At 35.9% G+C, this 16,277-nt stretch overlaps 9 protein-coding genes across 9 annotated transcripts; 8 read left to right on the top strand and 1 right to left on the bottom strand.

The window, feature by feature from the left end:
* Positions 1-597: 597 nt before the first annotated feature.
* Positions 598-1,611, top strand: BX664DRAFT_317800 (uncharacterized protein; the record flags this gene model as incomplete). The annotated part of the gene is made up of 1 exon (XM_051542765.1): positions 598-1,611. The coding sequence occupies one exon, from the start codon at positions 598-600 to the stop codon at positions 1,609-1,611; it is 1,014 nt and encodes a 337-aa protein (XP_051396632.1).
* Positions 1,612-2,183: 572 nt separating this feature from the next.
* On the top strand, positions 2,184-3,183 carry BX664DRAFT_388871 (uncharacterized protein; the record flags this gene model as incomplete). Its single annotated transcript, XM_051549500.1, has 5 exons — positions 2,184-2,274; positions 2,351-2,455; positions 2,529-2,591; positions 2,759-2,832; positions 3,130-3,183. 5 exons carry the CDS (start codon positions 2,184-2,186, stop codon positions 3,181-3,183), a joined length of 387 nt encoding a protein of 128 aa, XP_051396631.1.
* Positions 3,184-4,255: 1,072 nt separating this feature from the next.
* Positions 4,256-5,311, top strand: BX664DRAFT_376668 (uncharacterized protein; the record flags this gene model as incomplete). The annotated part of the gene is made up of 1 exon (XM_051548737.1): positions 4,256-5,311. The coding sequence occupies one exon, from the start codon at positions 4,256-4,258 to the stop codon at positions 5,309-5,311; it is 1,056 nt and encodes a 351-aa protein (XP_051396630.1).
* A 572-nt stretch (positions 5,312-5,883) lies between these two features.
* Positions 5,884-7,460, top strand: BX664DRAFT_388870 (uncharacterized protein; the record flags this gene model as incomplete). Its single annotated transcript, XM_051549499.1, has 4 exons — positions 5,884-5,974; positions 6,175-6,317; positions 6,398-6,484; positions 7,242-7,460. The coding sequence occupies 4 exons, from the start codon at positions 5,884-5,886 to the stop codon at positions 7,458-7,460; spliced, it is 540 nt and encodes a 179-aa protein (XP_051396629.1).
* An 840-nt stretch (positions 7,461-8,300) lies between these two features.
* BX664DRAFT_249448 (uncharacterized protein) lies at positions 8,301-8,615 on the top strand (the record flags this gene model as incomplete). Its single annotated transcript, XM_051540277.1, has 1 exon — positions 8,301-8,615. A coding segment is annotated over one exon (315 nt), but the record flags the coding sequence as incomplete, so codon positions are not given.
* An 851-nt stretch (positions 8,616-9,466) lies between these two features.
* BX664DRAFT_317795 (uncharacterized protein) lies at positions 9,467-10,310 on the top strand (the record flags this gene model as incomplete). The annotated part of the gene is made up of 4 exons (XM_051542764.1): positions 9,467-9,557; positions 9,813-9,955; positions 10,039-10,111; positions 10,261-10,310. 4 exons carry the CDS (start codon positions 9,467-9,469, stop codon positions 10,308-10,310), a joined length of 357 nt encoding a protein of 118 aa, XP_051396627.1.
* Positions 10,311-11,600: 1,290 nt separating this feature from the next.
* Positions 11,601-12,641, top strand: BX664DRAFT_317794 (uncharacterized protein; the record flags this gene model as incomplete). Its single annotated transcript, XM_051542763.1, has 1 exon — positions 11,601-12,641. One exon carries the CDS (start codon positions 11,601-11,603, stop codon positions 12,639-12,641), a length of 1,041 nt encoding a protein of 346 aa, XP_051396626.1.
* Positions 12,642-13,202: 561 nt separating this feature from the next.
* BX664DRAFT_317793 (uncharacterized protein) lies at positions 13,203-14,290 on the top strand (the record flags this gene model as incomplete). The annotated part of the gene is made up of 4 exons (XM_051542762.1): positions 13,203-13,293; positions 13,373-13,477; positions 13,549-13,691; positions 14,276-14,290. 4 exons carry the CDS (start codon positions 13,203-13,205, stop codon positions 14,288-14,290), a joined length of 354 nt encoding a protein of 117 aa, XP_051396625.1.
* A 61-nt stretch (positions 14,291-14,351) lies between these two features.
* BX664DRAFT_341765 (uncharacterized protein) lies at positions 14,352-16,276 on the bottom strand. The gene is made up of 4 exons (XM_051547053.1): positions 15,245-16,276; positions 15,116-15,169; positions 15,016-15,028; positions 14,352-14,947 (listed from the first exon to the last, which is right to left on the bottom strand). Exons 1-4 carry the CDS (start codon positions 16,079-16,081, stop codon positions 14,562-14,564), a joined length of 1,290 nt encoding a protein of 429 aa, XP_051396624.1. The 5' UTR covers positions 16,082-16,276; the 3' UTR covers positions 14,352-14,561.
* Between the last annotated feature and the right edge of the window lies 1 nt (position 16,277).

The raw sequence follows: 16,277 nt of genomic DNA, 5'->3' as shown, positions 1-16,277 counted from the left end.
TCAGCACCATCCATTTCCGTAATACAAAACAAGGATCACCGCAGATATGTTCGACCTCCAATGCAACGAGGTCTCTAATCACAGCGCAGAAGAAGAAAAGGTAAACACGATTCACAAGGGAAAAACTGGTATAAGCATCCTCTTTTCTGTGTATCCGATCAACGAACGAGATGTAATCAATAATGGTGAATTGTATGAGTTGCAATCTTTGTAATTCAATCTCTTGATGAACTTACTTCTCTATAAAAAATAAAATAGTCCTTAACTTGTTCAGTTTGTGACTGAAGAAAGAAAGAGATGCATACAATGTTGATCGTCCACGGATCAAGAGGAGCAAATCTCCCCAGGGATCATCTCTGTACTTGGCTGAAATGATGCAGAAAGCTCCTCTTTTTTTTTTTTTTTTTTTTCTGAGAAGCACCCGATCATGGTTAAAAGCCTTTATCATCATCCTTTATGCATCCCTACATCCAATTGCTGCTAGCTTGGCGTCTTGCAATAAATTCAAATCATGAGGAAATGTATCCGTTCTGCCTATTTAAAAAGTTTCTTCTTTTTATTTTTTTATTGTTTTTTTATTATTATTATTATTAAACGATGTATCGACTGGTATTAATTTGGGTGGTCTTATTTTTCACTTGGTGCTCCGCACAATCCAAAAATTCTTGTCTGTTAAAAAATAAATCTACTGACCTTAATATCTTTGGTTTTCATGTGGTTTCTGCTATTTGCGATGGTGATCATGCAATTTTTTGCAAAAGCGAACCGATTGATGAAATATGTAATACTCACATAAAGCAATGCAAGAATCCCAATTACGGTACCGCTTTCTGTAAAGATGGATATTGTCTCTGCGCAGCCAACGCTACCGTCGCTGGCGTTTTAACTGGTTCCAAACCTCTAAACACATGTACCAAAGCAAGCGAATGTCCTAAATGTAGTAATAAAGGCGAAAAGATGTGTAAAAATAAGAAATGTGGTTGTAGTTACCCACTCGCAAAACCCCCAGGTCCTTCCTCATGTGTCGACCTTAGGCAGCGGTGTGATGATCAGAAAAAGTGTTGTCCTGGCTTATATTGCATTCAACGTTCATTCGAGGATTATCCCACCTGTCAGCACAATGCCCTTAGTGGAGAAGATTGTTCCAGTGGTATTACTTGCTACGGTACGTCGCAATGCATTGGCGGAAAGTGCTCGCTCCAAGAAGGAGCCAATTGTGATTTTGATGGTGCTGTATGCCCTTATGATATGCATTGTGAAACTGCGAATAAAATATGCACTTGTGATCGTTATCGGTGGGATGGTACATGTTCTAGGAAAAAACGATGTGAACTCGATCACTTTGGGGTGAAAGAGCTATGTCAATGCCATCCGGAAATTGGCGGCCATTGTTATGCTGGTTCAGCTACCAGTGAAAAATGCAAAGAAGCATGTTTCGCACACAGACCGGCGTGCGAAACGACTTATACTGTGAATTTGGCGGGTCTCAAAGGATGTAAAACTTATAAAACCGACTCATGTAAAAACTATTATATAAATCGGTTTAATCAAACCATTGAAATACCTGATTTATTGGCTGGAATGTTGACTAAATGTGGTCACAAAATATAAAAACTGCACGGAACTCTATAATTTGAATAGTAGTTATCATATTTATTTTTTATAAGAGAGATATCTTTTTACAATAAGTGCTATCAATTTATTATGAAAATAAAACAATTCTATCTTTAATTTCTATTTTTGGGTTGCGCAAAACGACAATTTAAAAAAGCAGAATTTCTTTTTTTTTCCTTCTTCTTTTTCTTTCTCTACTTTGAAACTTTTTTTTCACATTGTTAAAACAGCGCTTACAATATCGATTGCTATGTTACTTGGACTAGTGATACACAACCCTCATTATATCAGACCTTCATCGCTATGTCTGGCAGCACAAGGAAAGGAATACTAAGGACCCAATTGAAAAAAAAAGGTGATCATGGGATTGCAAAAAAAAATGGACATAAAGAAAGAGGAACTATATTATTCTGTTGTTGAATTATACACGCGTACTCACTATCCTTTTTGATGTCAATCATAGAGTTCTGTTCTTGTGGAAGTCTGCCATCTTCTTTGTTTCTCTCATACTCATCTATACGCATGGCGGCGGAATCTCTTTCAATTCATTGTATTGACTTCATGTTCTCATGGCAAGCAATGATTCACATATATTAGTCGATATATCAAATAGTAATAAAACGCGTATTCTCACATCTCTTGATGTTATTATAGAACAAGGTAGCAAGCAGTTGAGAAAAAAAAAGATTATTACAAAGGGGAAGACTTATTTATATTTTGTTACTTTATCTATCAGGGACATATTGTAGTGTTGGATTCTCGAGAAATATAGTTATCACAAACAATATCAGGAAAGTGGAATCGGCTGTTATCCTTTTGGAAGAAAGTATCTTGCATTGCGGTTAGTATATTTGGGCTGGATTAAAACGAGGTAGTAATTGAACTCTCCCTTTTTTTTTATATTGTTAAGTTAGGTGATAGTTTTGAAATCACCGAAGTTATGTCGCCTTCATCAAGTGGAAAAATACTATCAATAGGTCAACTAACGGCAATACCCTTAGCAGGATATGAGGCAACCAAATGGAACACTATTTATGGATATCTGTATTGCTGTTGTAAGTGATTCATGCTGATTGATGTGACTGTTGTCTAATCTTTTTTTGGGGACTATCGTGACAAGCACTCTACTATTCTCTCTTTGAAGGACCATTTGGCTACAATGTCATCATCATTATCGGGACAATAGCTTCAGATGCGATCAATGGCATGCTCAGAAAAGTAAGAATGCATCATCATTACTTATTGCATTATCGATTCTTGTTTTTTCCATTTTCAAAAAAAAATAGGACTGGGAGACCGATCACTAATACACATGATAGAATGGCGTTTGATTTACCATGCAGTTTTCTCTAGGGGCATCAAATCTGGAACAAGGGAATGGATAGAAATGTGACCTACCATATTAGGTAACCAACGTGGTATGGAAGATGATGCATTTTTACGGCAAGTTTGTACTATGATGATCATTATTTGCAAATAGGCTCACATTTTTCTGATGATGATTGCTGTAGGTAGAATAGGCGATACTACTTTGTCAAAAGCGATTGGGCTCTTTCCCGTTTGTTGTGATTGGAAAATCAGTTTTTTTTTTTTTTGATCATCACTTGTTTTTGTAGTCTTATTTATTTTTGAATAATAAAGAAAACACACAACTTATTTACGTTATACTATGACAAATGAAACTATTCATCCCATTCAAGTATATGGAAAAGTAAAAAGAGGTAGACAGCAGCGTAGCTCATTTCTTTGTTCGCTTTATTCTTTTTAGAGAAAAAAAAAAGGGGAGGATCTATAACTGACATTATTGATAAAATGCTCCTTAATCTAAATGATGATTTCATGATATATGAGAGTCACTATCACTTTGAAGGTAGTAAATAGAAAAAAGAAAAAAAGAGTGCTGATGATAGATGTGAATTCGTGGGGCATGCATCAACCACCTGTAAGGTCTGCAAAAGCTCACCACCCCTTTTTTTCCAGTCATCTATCATCAACTATTGATCATTAACATTATCCATTTTCGTACTATAAAACAAGGATCACCACAAATATATACGACTCCTAAGGTCTCTAATCACCAAGCAGAAAAGAAAAATAAACGCGATGCACAAGGAAAAAAGAGTGTAAGCATCTCTTTTCTGTATATTCAATCAACATGGTGAACTGTATGAGTTGCAACCTTTGTCGATGATAGTCGAAATTCAATCTCTTAATGAGCATTCTTTATAAAAGAAATAACGATAGTGAGGGATTAAAAAACCGTGGTCATGATTTGTTCAGTTTGTGAATGGAGAAATAAAGATATGCATATAATACTGATCAAGAGGGAATCAACAGGGGCGAACCTCCCTAGCGATCGTCACCGTAGGGGAAGATGAAGTGGGCGTTTACGCCTTTGTTGAAGAGACGCAAAAAAAAAAAAAAAAAAAAAAAAAAGTTTTTTTTTTTCCTTCTTCTGAGAAAGCATCCGATCATAGTTAAAAGCATTTATCATCAGCATTGATGCATCCCTGTATCCAGCTACTTGTAACTTGCCATCTTCCAACAAACTCAAATCACCAGAAAGTGTATCCGTTCTGCCTATTTAAAAAAAGTTTCTTTTTTTTATTTTTTTATTTTTTTTCTATTATTATTATAAACGATGTATCGGCTGGTATTAATTTGGGTGGTCTTATTTTTCACTTGGTGCTCCGCACAATCCAATAAGCCTTGTCCGTTAAATACACTTAAAGAATATAAAGAGAGTAAATCTTTTTTGTCTGGTATACTTCAAATCATTTCTCCTATTTGCGATAATAATCATCAACTGGTTACCTGTAAAAACAAACTGATTGATGAAACATGTAATACCCATATAAAGAATTGCGATAATCCCAATTGGCATACCGCTCTCTGTCTCGACCAAGTTTGCTACTGCGGGAATTCTACTGACCCTTATCTCGCTTCCATACTTCCAAAAACATGCACCAATGCAAGCGAATGTCCTAAATGTAGTGGTAACCGTGTGAAAGCGTGTAAAAATAAGAAATGTGGTTGTGATTATCCGCCCGCAAAACCCCCAGCTCCCTCCTCCTCCGCCTTCTCCTCCTCATGTGCCAAGCTTCACGAGTCGTGTAGTCAGAAAGGGTGTTGTGATGGCTATTGCCATCAACGGACATTCAATGATCATCCCACCTGTGAGGTCGTTGCCTTTAACACAGAAGATTGTTCCAGCGGTATTCATTGCCAGGATACATCGCAATGCATTCGCGGACGGTGCTCACTCCAATTTCATTCCGATTGTGATTTTGATGGCGCTGTATGCCCTTATGGTTCGCATTGTGGACCTGTGAATGTGTTTGTCACGGGCACGAATAGAAGATGCGAATGTGATCATTCTTGGGTAGACGGCAAATGCTACATCGGAAAACAATGTGATCTTGATTTCTTTGGGGTGAAAGAGCTATGTCAATGCCGTCCGGGCATTGGCGATTATTGTTATGCTGGCACAGGTACCAGTGAAAAATGCAAAGAAGCGTGTTACGCACACAGACCGGCGTGCAAAACGACTTATACCGTGAATTTGGCGGGTTTGCAGGCATGTAGAACTTTTGAACCCGGCACATGTAAAAACTACTATATGAATTGGTCAAATAAAACCATTGAAATAACTGATTCATTGGCTAGAAGGTTGACTGAGTGTGGTCACAAAATATAAAAATTGCATTAACCTTATTTTGAACGGTAATGACTATTTTTTTTTATAAAAAGTGCTATCAATTTATTATGAAAATAAAAATATTATATTCTTTAATTTCTATTTTTCGGTTGCGCAAAATCACAATTTAAAAAATAGAACTTTTCTTTTTTCATTTTCATTTTTCTTTTTCTTTTCAATTTTTTTTCACTTTTGTTACTCCAGTTTTTGTTAAAACAGCGCTTGCAATATCGATTGCTATGTTCCATTGATATTTTGGTCAGAGATACACAACCCTCATTACATCAGACCTTCGTCGCTCTGTCTGGCAATACAAGGAAAGGAATACTAAGGACTCAATTGAAAAAAAGGTGATCATGGCGTTGCAAAAAAACTGGACATAAAGAAAGAGAAACTATATTATTCTGTTGTTGAATTATACACGCGTACTCATTATCCTTTTTGATGTCAATCATAGAGCTCTGTTCTTACGGATGTCTGCCTCTTTCTTTGTTTCCCTCGTGCTCATCTATACGCATGGCGGCGGAATCTCTTTCAGGTCTTTTAGTTCATTGTACTCCCTTCATATTCTCATGGCAAGCAATGATTCACATATATTAGTCGATATATCAAATAGTACTACAAGGCATATTCTCACATCTCTTGAGGTTATTATAGAGCAAGGTAGCAAAGCAGTTGACAAAAAAAAAAAGATTATTACAAAGGGGAAGACTTATTTATATTTTGTTACTTTATCTATCAGAGACATATTGTAGTGTTGGATTCTCGAGAAATATAATTATCACAAACAACATCAAGAAGTGGAATCGGCTGTTATCCTTTTGAAAGAAAGTATCTTGCATTATGGTTTATTGTTAAAATAGGTGATAGTTTTGAAATCATCGATGTCATGTCGCCTTCATCGAATGGAAAAAGACTTTCAATGGATCAACTAACGGCAATACACTTAGTAGGATATGAGGCAGTCAAAAATGGAATGATATTTATGGACATCTTTATTGCTGTTGTAAGTGATTTATACCGATTGATGGGGGCTGTTGTCTAATCTCTTTTTTTTCGGTACTTGTAATGGACAATTCTGACAAGTGCTCAGCTATTCTCCTTTCGAAATATCGTTTGGCAATCATCCTCAAGGTAATAGCTTCAGATGTGATCAATGGTATGCTCATAAAAGTAAGAATACATCATCATCCTTATTGCATTATCGATTCTTACTTGTTTTTCCATTTTCAAAAAAAAGAAATATGGCTGGGAGATCGATCACTAACACACATGATAGAATGGCGTTTGACTTACCATGCAGTTTTCTCTAGGGGCATCAAATCTGGAACAACGAAATGGATAGGAATGTGATCTACCATATTAGGTAAGCAACGTGGCATGGAAGAGTTTGTAGTATGACGATCATTATTTGCAAATAGGCTCACATTTTTCTGATGATGATTTCTGTAGGTAGAATAGGTGATGCTACTTTGTCAAAAGCGATTGGGCCCTTTCCCATTTGTTGGCATTGGAAAATTAGTTTGTTTTTTTTTGATCATCACTTGCTTTTTGTAGTCTTATTTATTTTTGAATAATAAAGAAAGCAGACAGCTTACCTACATTATATTATGACAAATGAAACTATTCATTCCATTTAAAGATATGGAAAAGAAAAAAGAGATAGACAGCAGCGTAGCTCATTTCTTTGTTAGCTTTATTCTTTTTAGAGAAAAAAAGGGGGGGATCTATAACTAACATTATTGATAAAATGCTCCTTACCCTAAATGATGATTTCATGATATATGAGAGTCACTATCACTTTGAAGGTAGTAAATAGGAAAAAAAAAAAAAAAAGAGTGCTGATGATAGATGTGAATTCGTCGGGCATGCATCAACCACCTGTAAAATCTACAAAAGTTCACAACTCCTTTTTTTTTCAACCATCCAGTATCAACTGTTGATCATCAGCACCATCCGTTTCCGTACTATAAAACAAGGATCACCGCAAATATATACGACTCCTAAGATCTCTAATCACCAGGCAGAAAAGAAAAATAAACGCGATGCACAAGGAGAAAAGAGTGTAAGCATCCTCTTTTCTGTGTATCCAATCAACAAACGAGGTCCAACCAACGATGGTGAAATGTATGAGTTGCAATCTTTGTAATTCAATCTCTTGATGAACTTACTTCTCTATAAAAAATAAAATAGCCCTTAATTTGTTCAGTTTGTGACTGAAGAAAGAAAAGAGATGCATACAATGTTGATCATCCACGGGTCAAGAGGAGTAAATCTCCCCAGGGATCATCTCCGTACGCGACTGAAATGTTGCAGAAAGCTCCTTTTTTTTTCCTTCTGAGAAGTACCCGATCATAGTTAAAAGCCTTTATCATCATCCTTCATGCGTCTCTACAACCAGCTACTGCTAGCTTGGCGTCTTCCAATAAAGTCAAATCAGGAGAAAATGCATCCATTCAGTTTTTTTTTTTTATGAAAAAAAAGTGGGAAGAAAAAACGAGATTCTTTTTTTTTGAGCTTCTTTTTATTATAAACTTTACAAACGATGTACGTACTTGTATTCATTTGGGCAGTAGTTTTTTTGACTCAGTGTTTTGCACAAGTCGATTTGTATTGTGCACCAAATAGAAGTCAAAGTCAAAACATTGTCTTCAAGTCTTTATATCGTAACTTTGCTCCTATTTGCGGTGACAATCATCGAGCAATTACTTGTAAAACCCGACCGATCGATGAAACATGTAACGCTCATATAAATAATTGCAATAATCCCAATTGGAATACCACTTTCTGTAACGGTCATTATTGTTTATGTATGAATGCCACCACTGCTAGTTCTATGATTGATGGCATACGTCGAAACACATGTACCAATGCAAACGAATGTCCTGAATGTGCTAATAACAATGTGAAAACGTGTAAAAATAACACGTGTCAATGTCTACTCCCACCCCGATGTACAACTCTTTCTTTGGGTGTCAAGTTTGACTTTGGTCGTATCACATGTCCGCCTGGCAAAGTATGTATCAACGAAGAATGTGTAGATCCACCCTCATGTGCCGATCATGGGCAGCGGTGTGATAAGAAAGGATGCTGTGATGAGTTACATTGCCATTGGCGACCATCATTCGGTACTGCTGCTCCTCCCGTCTGCGTGGAAAATGCCTTTATTGGAGAAGACTGTTCCAGCGGTATTCCATGTGAAGGTACGTCGCAATGCATTGGTGGGCGATGCTCGCTCAAAAGAGGATCCAACTGTGATTTTGATGGCGCCATATGTCCCCACGGAATGAGTTGTCAAGATATCAATGCGGATAAAATATGCCATTGTGATCAGCTTCGAGACGATGGTACATGTTATACGGAAGACCGGTGTGATCTCGATTTCTTTGGGGTGAAAGAGTTATGTCAATGTCACCAGTCTATTGGCAATTACTGTTATGCTGGCTTAGCTACCAGTGAGCAATGCCGCAAAGCATGTTACACACGCAGTGATGCGCACTCACCATGTAAAAACTATTATATGAATTGGGCTAATCAAACCATTGCAATAACTGATTCAATAGCTAAAAAGTTGACTGATTGTGGTCACAAAATATAAAAATTGCAGGAACCTTATTTTGAACGGTAATTACTTTTTTTTTTTTATAAAAAGGAAATCTTTTATAAAAATAAAATATTATATTTTTTTAATTTCTATTTTTGGGTTGCGCAAAACCACAATTTAAAAGGTAGAATTTTTTTTTTTTTTTTTTGCTTGTTCGTTTTCTTTCTCTACTTTGAAACTTTTTTTCACATTGTTAAAACAGCACTTACAATATCGACTGCTATGTTACTTTGACTAGTGATACACAACCCTCATTACATCAAACTTTCATCGCGATGTCTGGCAATATAAAAAAAGGAATACTAGTAGGACCCAATTGAAAACAAAAGGTGATCATGGTGTAGCGAAAAAAAATGGACATAAAGAAAGAGGAACTATATTATTCTGTTGTTGAATTATACACGCGTACTCATTATCCTTTTTGATGTCAATCATAGAGTTCTGTTCTTGTGGAAGTCTGTCTCCTTCTTTGTTTTCCTCATACTCATCTATACACATGGTAGCAAAATCTCTTTCGGGTTTTTAGTTCATTGTATTGCCTTCATATTCTCATGGCAGGCGATGATTCACATATATTAATCGATATATCAAATAGCGATACAAGGCGTATTCTCACGTCTCTTGATGTTATTATAGAGCAAGGTAGCAAAGCAGTTGGCAAAAAAAAAAGATTATTACAAAGGGGAAGACATATTTACATTTTGTTACTTTATCTATCAGGGACATATTGTAGTGTTGGATTCTCGAGAAATATAATTATCACAAACAATATCAAGAAGTGGAATCGGCTGTTATCCTTTTGGAAGAAAGTATCTTGCATTGTGGTTAGTATATTTGGACTGGATTACGAAAAGGTAGTAATCAAACTAACCTCCTTTTTTTTTATTGTTAAAATAGGTGATAGTTTTGAAATCATCGATGTTATATCGCCTTCATCAAATGGAAAAAGACTATCAATAGGTCAACTAACAGCAATACACTTAGTAGGATATGAGGCAATCAAAAAAGGAACACTATTTATGGATATCTTTATTGCTGTTGTAAGTGATTTATACCGATTGGTGTGGCTGTTGTCTAATCTCTTTTTTTTTTTTTGGTACTTGTAATGGACTATTCTGACAAGTACTTGGCTATTCTCCTTTCGAAATATCGTTTGGCAATCATCATCAAGGTAATAGGTTCAGATGCGATCAATGGTATGTTCAGAAAAGTTAAGAATACATCATCATTTTTTTATTGCACTATCGATTCTTACTTGTTTTTCCATGTTCAAAAAAAAAAAAAAAAGGGTTGGGAGGTCGATCACTAATACACATGATAGAATGGCACTTGATTTATCATGCAGTTTTCTTTAGGGGCATCAAATCTGGGACAAAGGAATGGATAGGGACGTGATCTACCATATTTGACAAGCAACGTGACATGGAGGATAATGCATTTTTATGGCAAGTTTGTAGTGTGATGATCATAGTATGCAAATAAACTCACTGCCTTTGTTGATGATGATTGTCATAGATAGAATAGGCGGTACTAATATTGTCAAGAACAATTGGCTGCTTTTCTTTTGGTGGTGTTGACAATCGATCTTTCTTTTTTTTTTTTTTTTCATCACTTGTCTTTTATAGTCTTACTTATTTTTGAATAATAAAGAAAACACACAACTTATCTACATTATCTATGACAAATGAAATATTTATTCCATTTAAGGATATTGAAAAACAAAAAGAGATAGGCAAAAACCGTAACTCATTTCTTTGTTTGCTCTATTTTTCTTTAGAAAAAGGGAGGGGATATCTATAACTGACATTATTGATAAAATGCTCCTGAACCTAAATGATGATTTCATGACATATGAGAGTCACTATCATTTTGAAGGTAGTAAATAGAAAAAAAGAAAAGAGTGCTGATGATAGATGTGAGTTCTTGGAGCATGCATCAACCACCTGTAAAATCTACAAAAGTTCACGACCCCTTTTTTTTCCAACCATCTATCATCAACTACGGATCATCAGTACCGTCCATTTCCGTAATATAAAACAAGGATCACCGCAAATATGTACGACTCCTAAGGTCTCTAATCGCAACGAGAAACGAAAAATAAACTTCATGCACAAAGAAAAAAAGAGCGTAAGCATCCTCTTTACTGTATATTCAATCAACAGACGTGATCCAACCAACGATGGTGATACGGATGAGTCACAATCTTTCTCAACGGTAGTCGGAATTCAACCCCTTAACGAACCTGCCTTTCTATAAAAAAAATAACGATGATGAGCGATTAAAAGAAAAGCCTTGATACTTGTTCACTGTGAGTGAGTGGAGAAAGATATGCATGCAGCGTTGATCGTCCATGAATCGAGAGGATAAGCTCCCTAGGAGTCATCACTGTATGTGAAGAAGGAAATGAACAATCAGCCTATGTTGAAGTAACGCAGGAAACCCACCCCTTTTTTTCATCCTTTTCTTCTAAGAAACATCGGGCCATTGTTAAAAGCTTTTATCCTCATCATCCATACATCCCTGCATGCAACTACTGCTTGGCGTCTTTCAACAAGAAAGTATCCGTTCTGCCTATTTAAAAAAAAAGTTCTTTTTTTATGTTTATATTTTCATCTTTTTTTATTTTTTATTTTATTTTATTTCATTTTATTTTCACTTTTTTTTTATTTGTTTTTTCTATAAACGATGTATCCACTGGTATTAATTTTGGGTGCTCTTATTTTCACTCAGTGCTCCGCACTATCCAATAAACCGTGCCCGCCTAATAAAAAACTTAATGTATTTGCTCTCCTTGGTTCTACTACAGGTGGTGAGGTTTCTCCTATTTGCGATGGTAATCATGCAATTACTTGCAAAAGCGAACCGATTGATAAAATATGTAATGATCACATAAAGCATTGCAAGAATCCCAATTATGATACCGCTTTTTGTAACTCTCAATACTGTTATTGTGCGGATGCTACCGTTGCTGCTTTTGTCACTGGTCCCCCCCCTCCAAAAAAATGTACCAATGCAAGCGGATGTCCTAAATGTAGTGGTAAAGGTGTAGAAACGTGTGAAAATAAGAAATGTGGTTGTCGTTATCCACCCGCAAAACCCCCAGCTCCCTCCTCATGTGTGGATTTTAGGCAGCCGTGTAATGATCAGAAAAGGTGTTGTCCTGGCTTATATTGCCATAAACGAACATTCACTGATCATCCCACCTGTGAGCACACTGCCTTTGGTGGAGACGATTGTTCCAGCGGTATTCCTTGCGAGGATTGGGCGCAATGCATTGGCGGACGGTGCTCGCTCCATGCAGGAGACGATTGTGATTTTGATGGCGCCGTATGCCCTTATGGTTGGCATTGTGGATATCAGCCATATTCTGTAGCAGCCACGCATAAAGTGTGCCAGTGTGATCTCGGTTTGGATGACAACTGTATTGACAAAAAACGATGTGATCTCGATGTCTTTGGGGTGAAAGAGTTGTGTCAATGCCATCCGGGCATTGATGATCATTGTTATGCTGCTTCAGCTACCGGTGAAAAATGCAAAGAAGCATGTTACGCACACAATAAACCAGCGTGTAAAACGACTTTTGAGGTGAATAAGGCGGGTTTGAAGGCATGTCTAACTTTTGAAACCAACTCGTGTAAAAACTATTATATGAATTGGGCTAATCAAACCATTGAACTAACGGCTGCAAAGGCTAAAGAGTTGGCTAGTTGTGGTCACAAAATATAAAAATTGCATTAACCTTATTTTGAACAGTAATGACTATTTTTTTTATAAAAAGGAATTTTTTTTTTTTTACAAAAAGTATCAATTTATTATGAAAATAAAACATTCTATCTTCAATTTCTATTTTTGGGTTGCGCAAAACCACAATTTAAAAAAGTAAAAATTTCTTTTTTTTTCTTCTTCTTTTTCTTTCTCTACTTTGAAACTTTTCTTTCACGATGTTAAAACAGCGCTTACAATATCGACTGCTATGTTACTTTGACTAGAGATACACAACCCTCACTACATCAGACCTTCATCGCTATGTCTGGCAATACAAGGAAGGACAAATGAAAAAAAACGGTGATCATGGGGTTACAAAAGAAATGGACATAAAGAAGGAGGAACTATATTTTTCTATTGTTGAATTATACACGCGTACTCATTATCCTTTTTGATGTCAATCATAGAGTTCTGTTCTTGTGGAAGTCTGACTCCTTCTTTGTTTCCCTCATACTCATCTATACGCATGGCAGCGGTATCTCTTTCAGGTCTTTTAGTTTATTGTACTCCCTTCATATTCTCATGGCAAGCAATGATTCACATATATTAGTCGATATATCAAATAGCGACACAAGGCGTATTCTCACATCTCTTGATGTTATTATAGACCAAGGTAACAAAGCAGTTGACAAAAAAAAAAAGATAATTACAAAGAGGGAGACATATTTATATTTTGTTACCTTATCCATCAGGCACATATTGTAGTGTTGGATTCTCGAGAAATATAATTATCACAAACAATATCAAGAAAGTGGAATCGGCTGTTATCCTTTTGGAAGAAAGTATCTTGCATTGCGGTTAGTATATTTGGGCTGGATTAAGAAAAGGTAGTAATTAAACTAACCCCCTTTTTTTATTGTTAAAATAGGTGATAGTTTTGAAATCATCGATGTCACGTCGCCTTCATCAAATGGAAAAAGACTACCAACAGGTCAACTAACAGCGATGCCTCTAGCAGGATATGAGGCAATCAAAAAAGGAATACTATTTATGGACATCTTTATTGCTATTGTAAGTTATTTATACCGATTGGTGGGCTGTTGTCTAATCTCTTTTTTTTTTTTTTTTTTTGGTACCTATAATGGACTATTCTGACAAATACACAGCTATCGTCCCTTCGAAATATCGTTTGGCAGTCATCATCAAGGCAATGACTTCAGATACGATCAATGGTATGTTCAGAAAAGTTAAGAATACATCATCACATTTATTGCATTATCGATTCTTACTTTTTTTTCCATTTTCCAAAAAAAAAAAAGGGGGGGTTGGGAGCTCGATCACTAATACACATGATAGAATGGCGCTTGATTTACCATGCAGTTTTCTCTAGGGGCATCAATTTTGGAACAAAGGAATGGATAGGAACATGATCTGCCATATTGGACAAGCAACGTGGCACGGAGGATGATGCATTTTTATGGTAATTTCGTAGGGTGACAGGCATGATATGTAAATAATCTCACTGCCTTTGTTGATGATGATTGTCATAGATAGAATAGGTGGTACTGATTTTGTCAAGAACAGGCTGCTTCTTCGATTGTTGACAATCGATTATTGTTACTACTATTATTATTGATCAACACTTGTTTTTGTAGTCTTACTTCTTTTAAACAATAAAGAAAACACACAACTTGTCTGTATATATGAAATATTCATTCTATTTCAGGAAATTAAAAAAGTAAAAAGAGGTGCACAATTATTTTTTATTTTTTTCATTGGATAACAAGAGAAGAATTAAAGAAGATGAAAAAAAAGGATAATCATTAATGATGGTAAACAAAAGGAGGAGAAAAGGAGAATATACAGGTAGAAAAAAAGGGTAAACAGAGAATATACTAAAGCTGAAGAATGGAAGAAAACAATTAGGAATAATATTAAGGATCATTGTCTATGTTTTTCCACTTTTTCATCCCAATCTTCTTCCCATTTTGATTCCTTGATAGCATGATGTATTGGATGACCTAAAGAAATACGACGTGTGTGACCACCATGGACTCCGACAGCACTTGCAGCTACGCCCGATAATGAATGGTGTCGTCCGCTATTTGTTGAAGAAGCTGATGATCGACGACCCAAATATCCATGAAACCCATTTTGTTCTTGTTGCTGTTGGTGTATTGACTGTTGTTGTTGTTGAGGTTGCTGCTGTGTTGGCTGCTGTTCTTGATTGATAATAGTCGGAAATCCCTGTTTGGTAGGTGAGGACAATAGAATGGAACCAGTGGGTGCACTGGTAGGGTATGACACAATATCTGGGGTATTAATATCTAATGAAATAATAACAATATACTTTATTAGACTATTGTTGAAAACCAAAAATACTTTTTTTGTATACCTTTGTTATGTAACTATGAATAAAAAAAAAAATGAAAAAAAGTAAATATAATGATGGATTAGTTTGTTTATTTGTTTATTATTATTTCTGTTTTTCTTACCGGTAATCCTTTATTTTCTTCCTTTTCTAAAAATTTACTACGACCTCCTTGATTCTACATACATATAACCAAAAAAGCGATTAATTACAGCGATCTCCGCACGACTCCTTTTTATTTCATTCTATTTACCTTATTTTTGGATTTGTATAAAAGAACAAGGACCAGTAAGACACCAAACAAAGGTAATTTATAATGAGATCGAGAATGTTGAGAAGAAGTATCAGGAGTGTAAATAAAGTCATCATGATGAGGAGAAGGAGGAGGTGGTGGTGGTGGTGCGATATCGTGAGTATGATCCTCAGGAGTCAATGGATCATCTTGGAATAAAGAGGTGGCATCATCTGTATCTATAGAATGATCAGGATGTTCATCATCATCGCTATCATCATCATTTGGTTGAGTATCCAAAGCTTCATGTGCGTTGCCTAATAAATCGTCCATATGTTGATGTGTCGCGTCCACCAGGGAATGATCATATTGTTGTTGATCCTTTTGACTAGATTCAAATAAGAGTTCATTGATATCGATATCTTCATTATTCTTAAATTCCAAAGGTTCTTCATCATCTTCAAAAAGTAAGCCAGTATTGTCCGTATTATCAGTTTCGTCATCGTATTCCACATAAAGTTCTTCACCTAATTCATCACCTTGTTCTTGTTCTTTGCTTTGACCATATCCATAATAACCGCCTTCCAGAAGTGGTTCAGCATCAATATCATAAGTAGTAGATAATTCATCGTCTTCATCGTCTTCTTCAACAGAATCGTCATCTTCTTCGTCTTCCTCGTCCACCAAAAAGTCGGTTAGAATGTTATCTTTATAGTTATTGTTGTTGTTGTCAGCCAATACGGGATCGGGTAATCGGTAAGTATTCTCCACTACATCGTCATGAATGGTTTGTGCCTGGACTTGAATGAAAACTGCAATGATAAAGTAACATAATAAAATACAGTTAAACCGTATCATAATGTTTTGCTAAGCTTATAGGTAAAAAGGAAATCCAAGAAAGAAAGTAAAAAGAAAGGGTAAAAATAGACTGTGGGAATGAAAGAAGGAAAAAAAGAGTGTTGAAAATAAAAGAAAAAGGAAGTGAAAATGCCTCTCCCATTTTTTTATAACCACTAAAGGTAGCTGCAGCTTCATTGTCCGACGCACTTAGCCC

The sequence above is a fragment of the Halteromyces radiatus genome (genome assembly GCF_025201355.1).
Source record: "Halteromyces radiatus strain CBS 162.75 chromosome Unknown BX664scaffold_9, whole genome shotgun sequence".
NCBI lineage: Eukaryota > Fungi > Mucoromycota > Mucoromycetes > Mucorales > Cunninghamellaceae > Halteromyces > Halteromyces radiatus.
Note: the sequence above shows the minus strand (reverse complement) of the source record. Positions and strands in the feature narration are given on the sequence as shown.

What these genes read in the sequence shown, in the direction of transcription:
- BX664DRAFT_341765 (XM_051547053.1), bottom strand. Translation starts at nt 16,081, where the DNA reads ATGATACGGTTTAACTGTATTTTATTATGTTACTTTATCATTGCAGTT. An exon ending in TATACAAATCCAAAAATAAG is followed by an intron (nt 15,170 to 15,244) that starts GTAAATAGAATG and finishes ATATGTATGTAG; the next exon opens with AATCAAGGAGGTCGTAGTAA.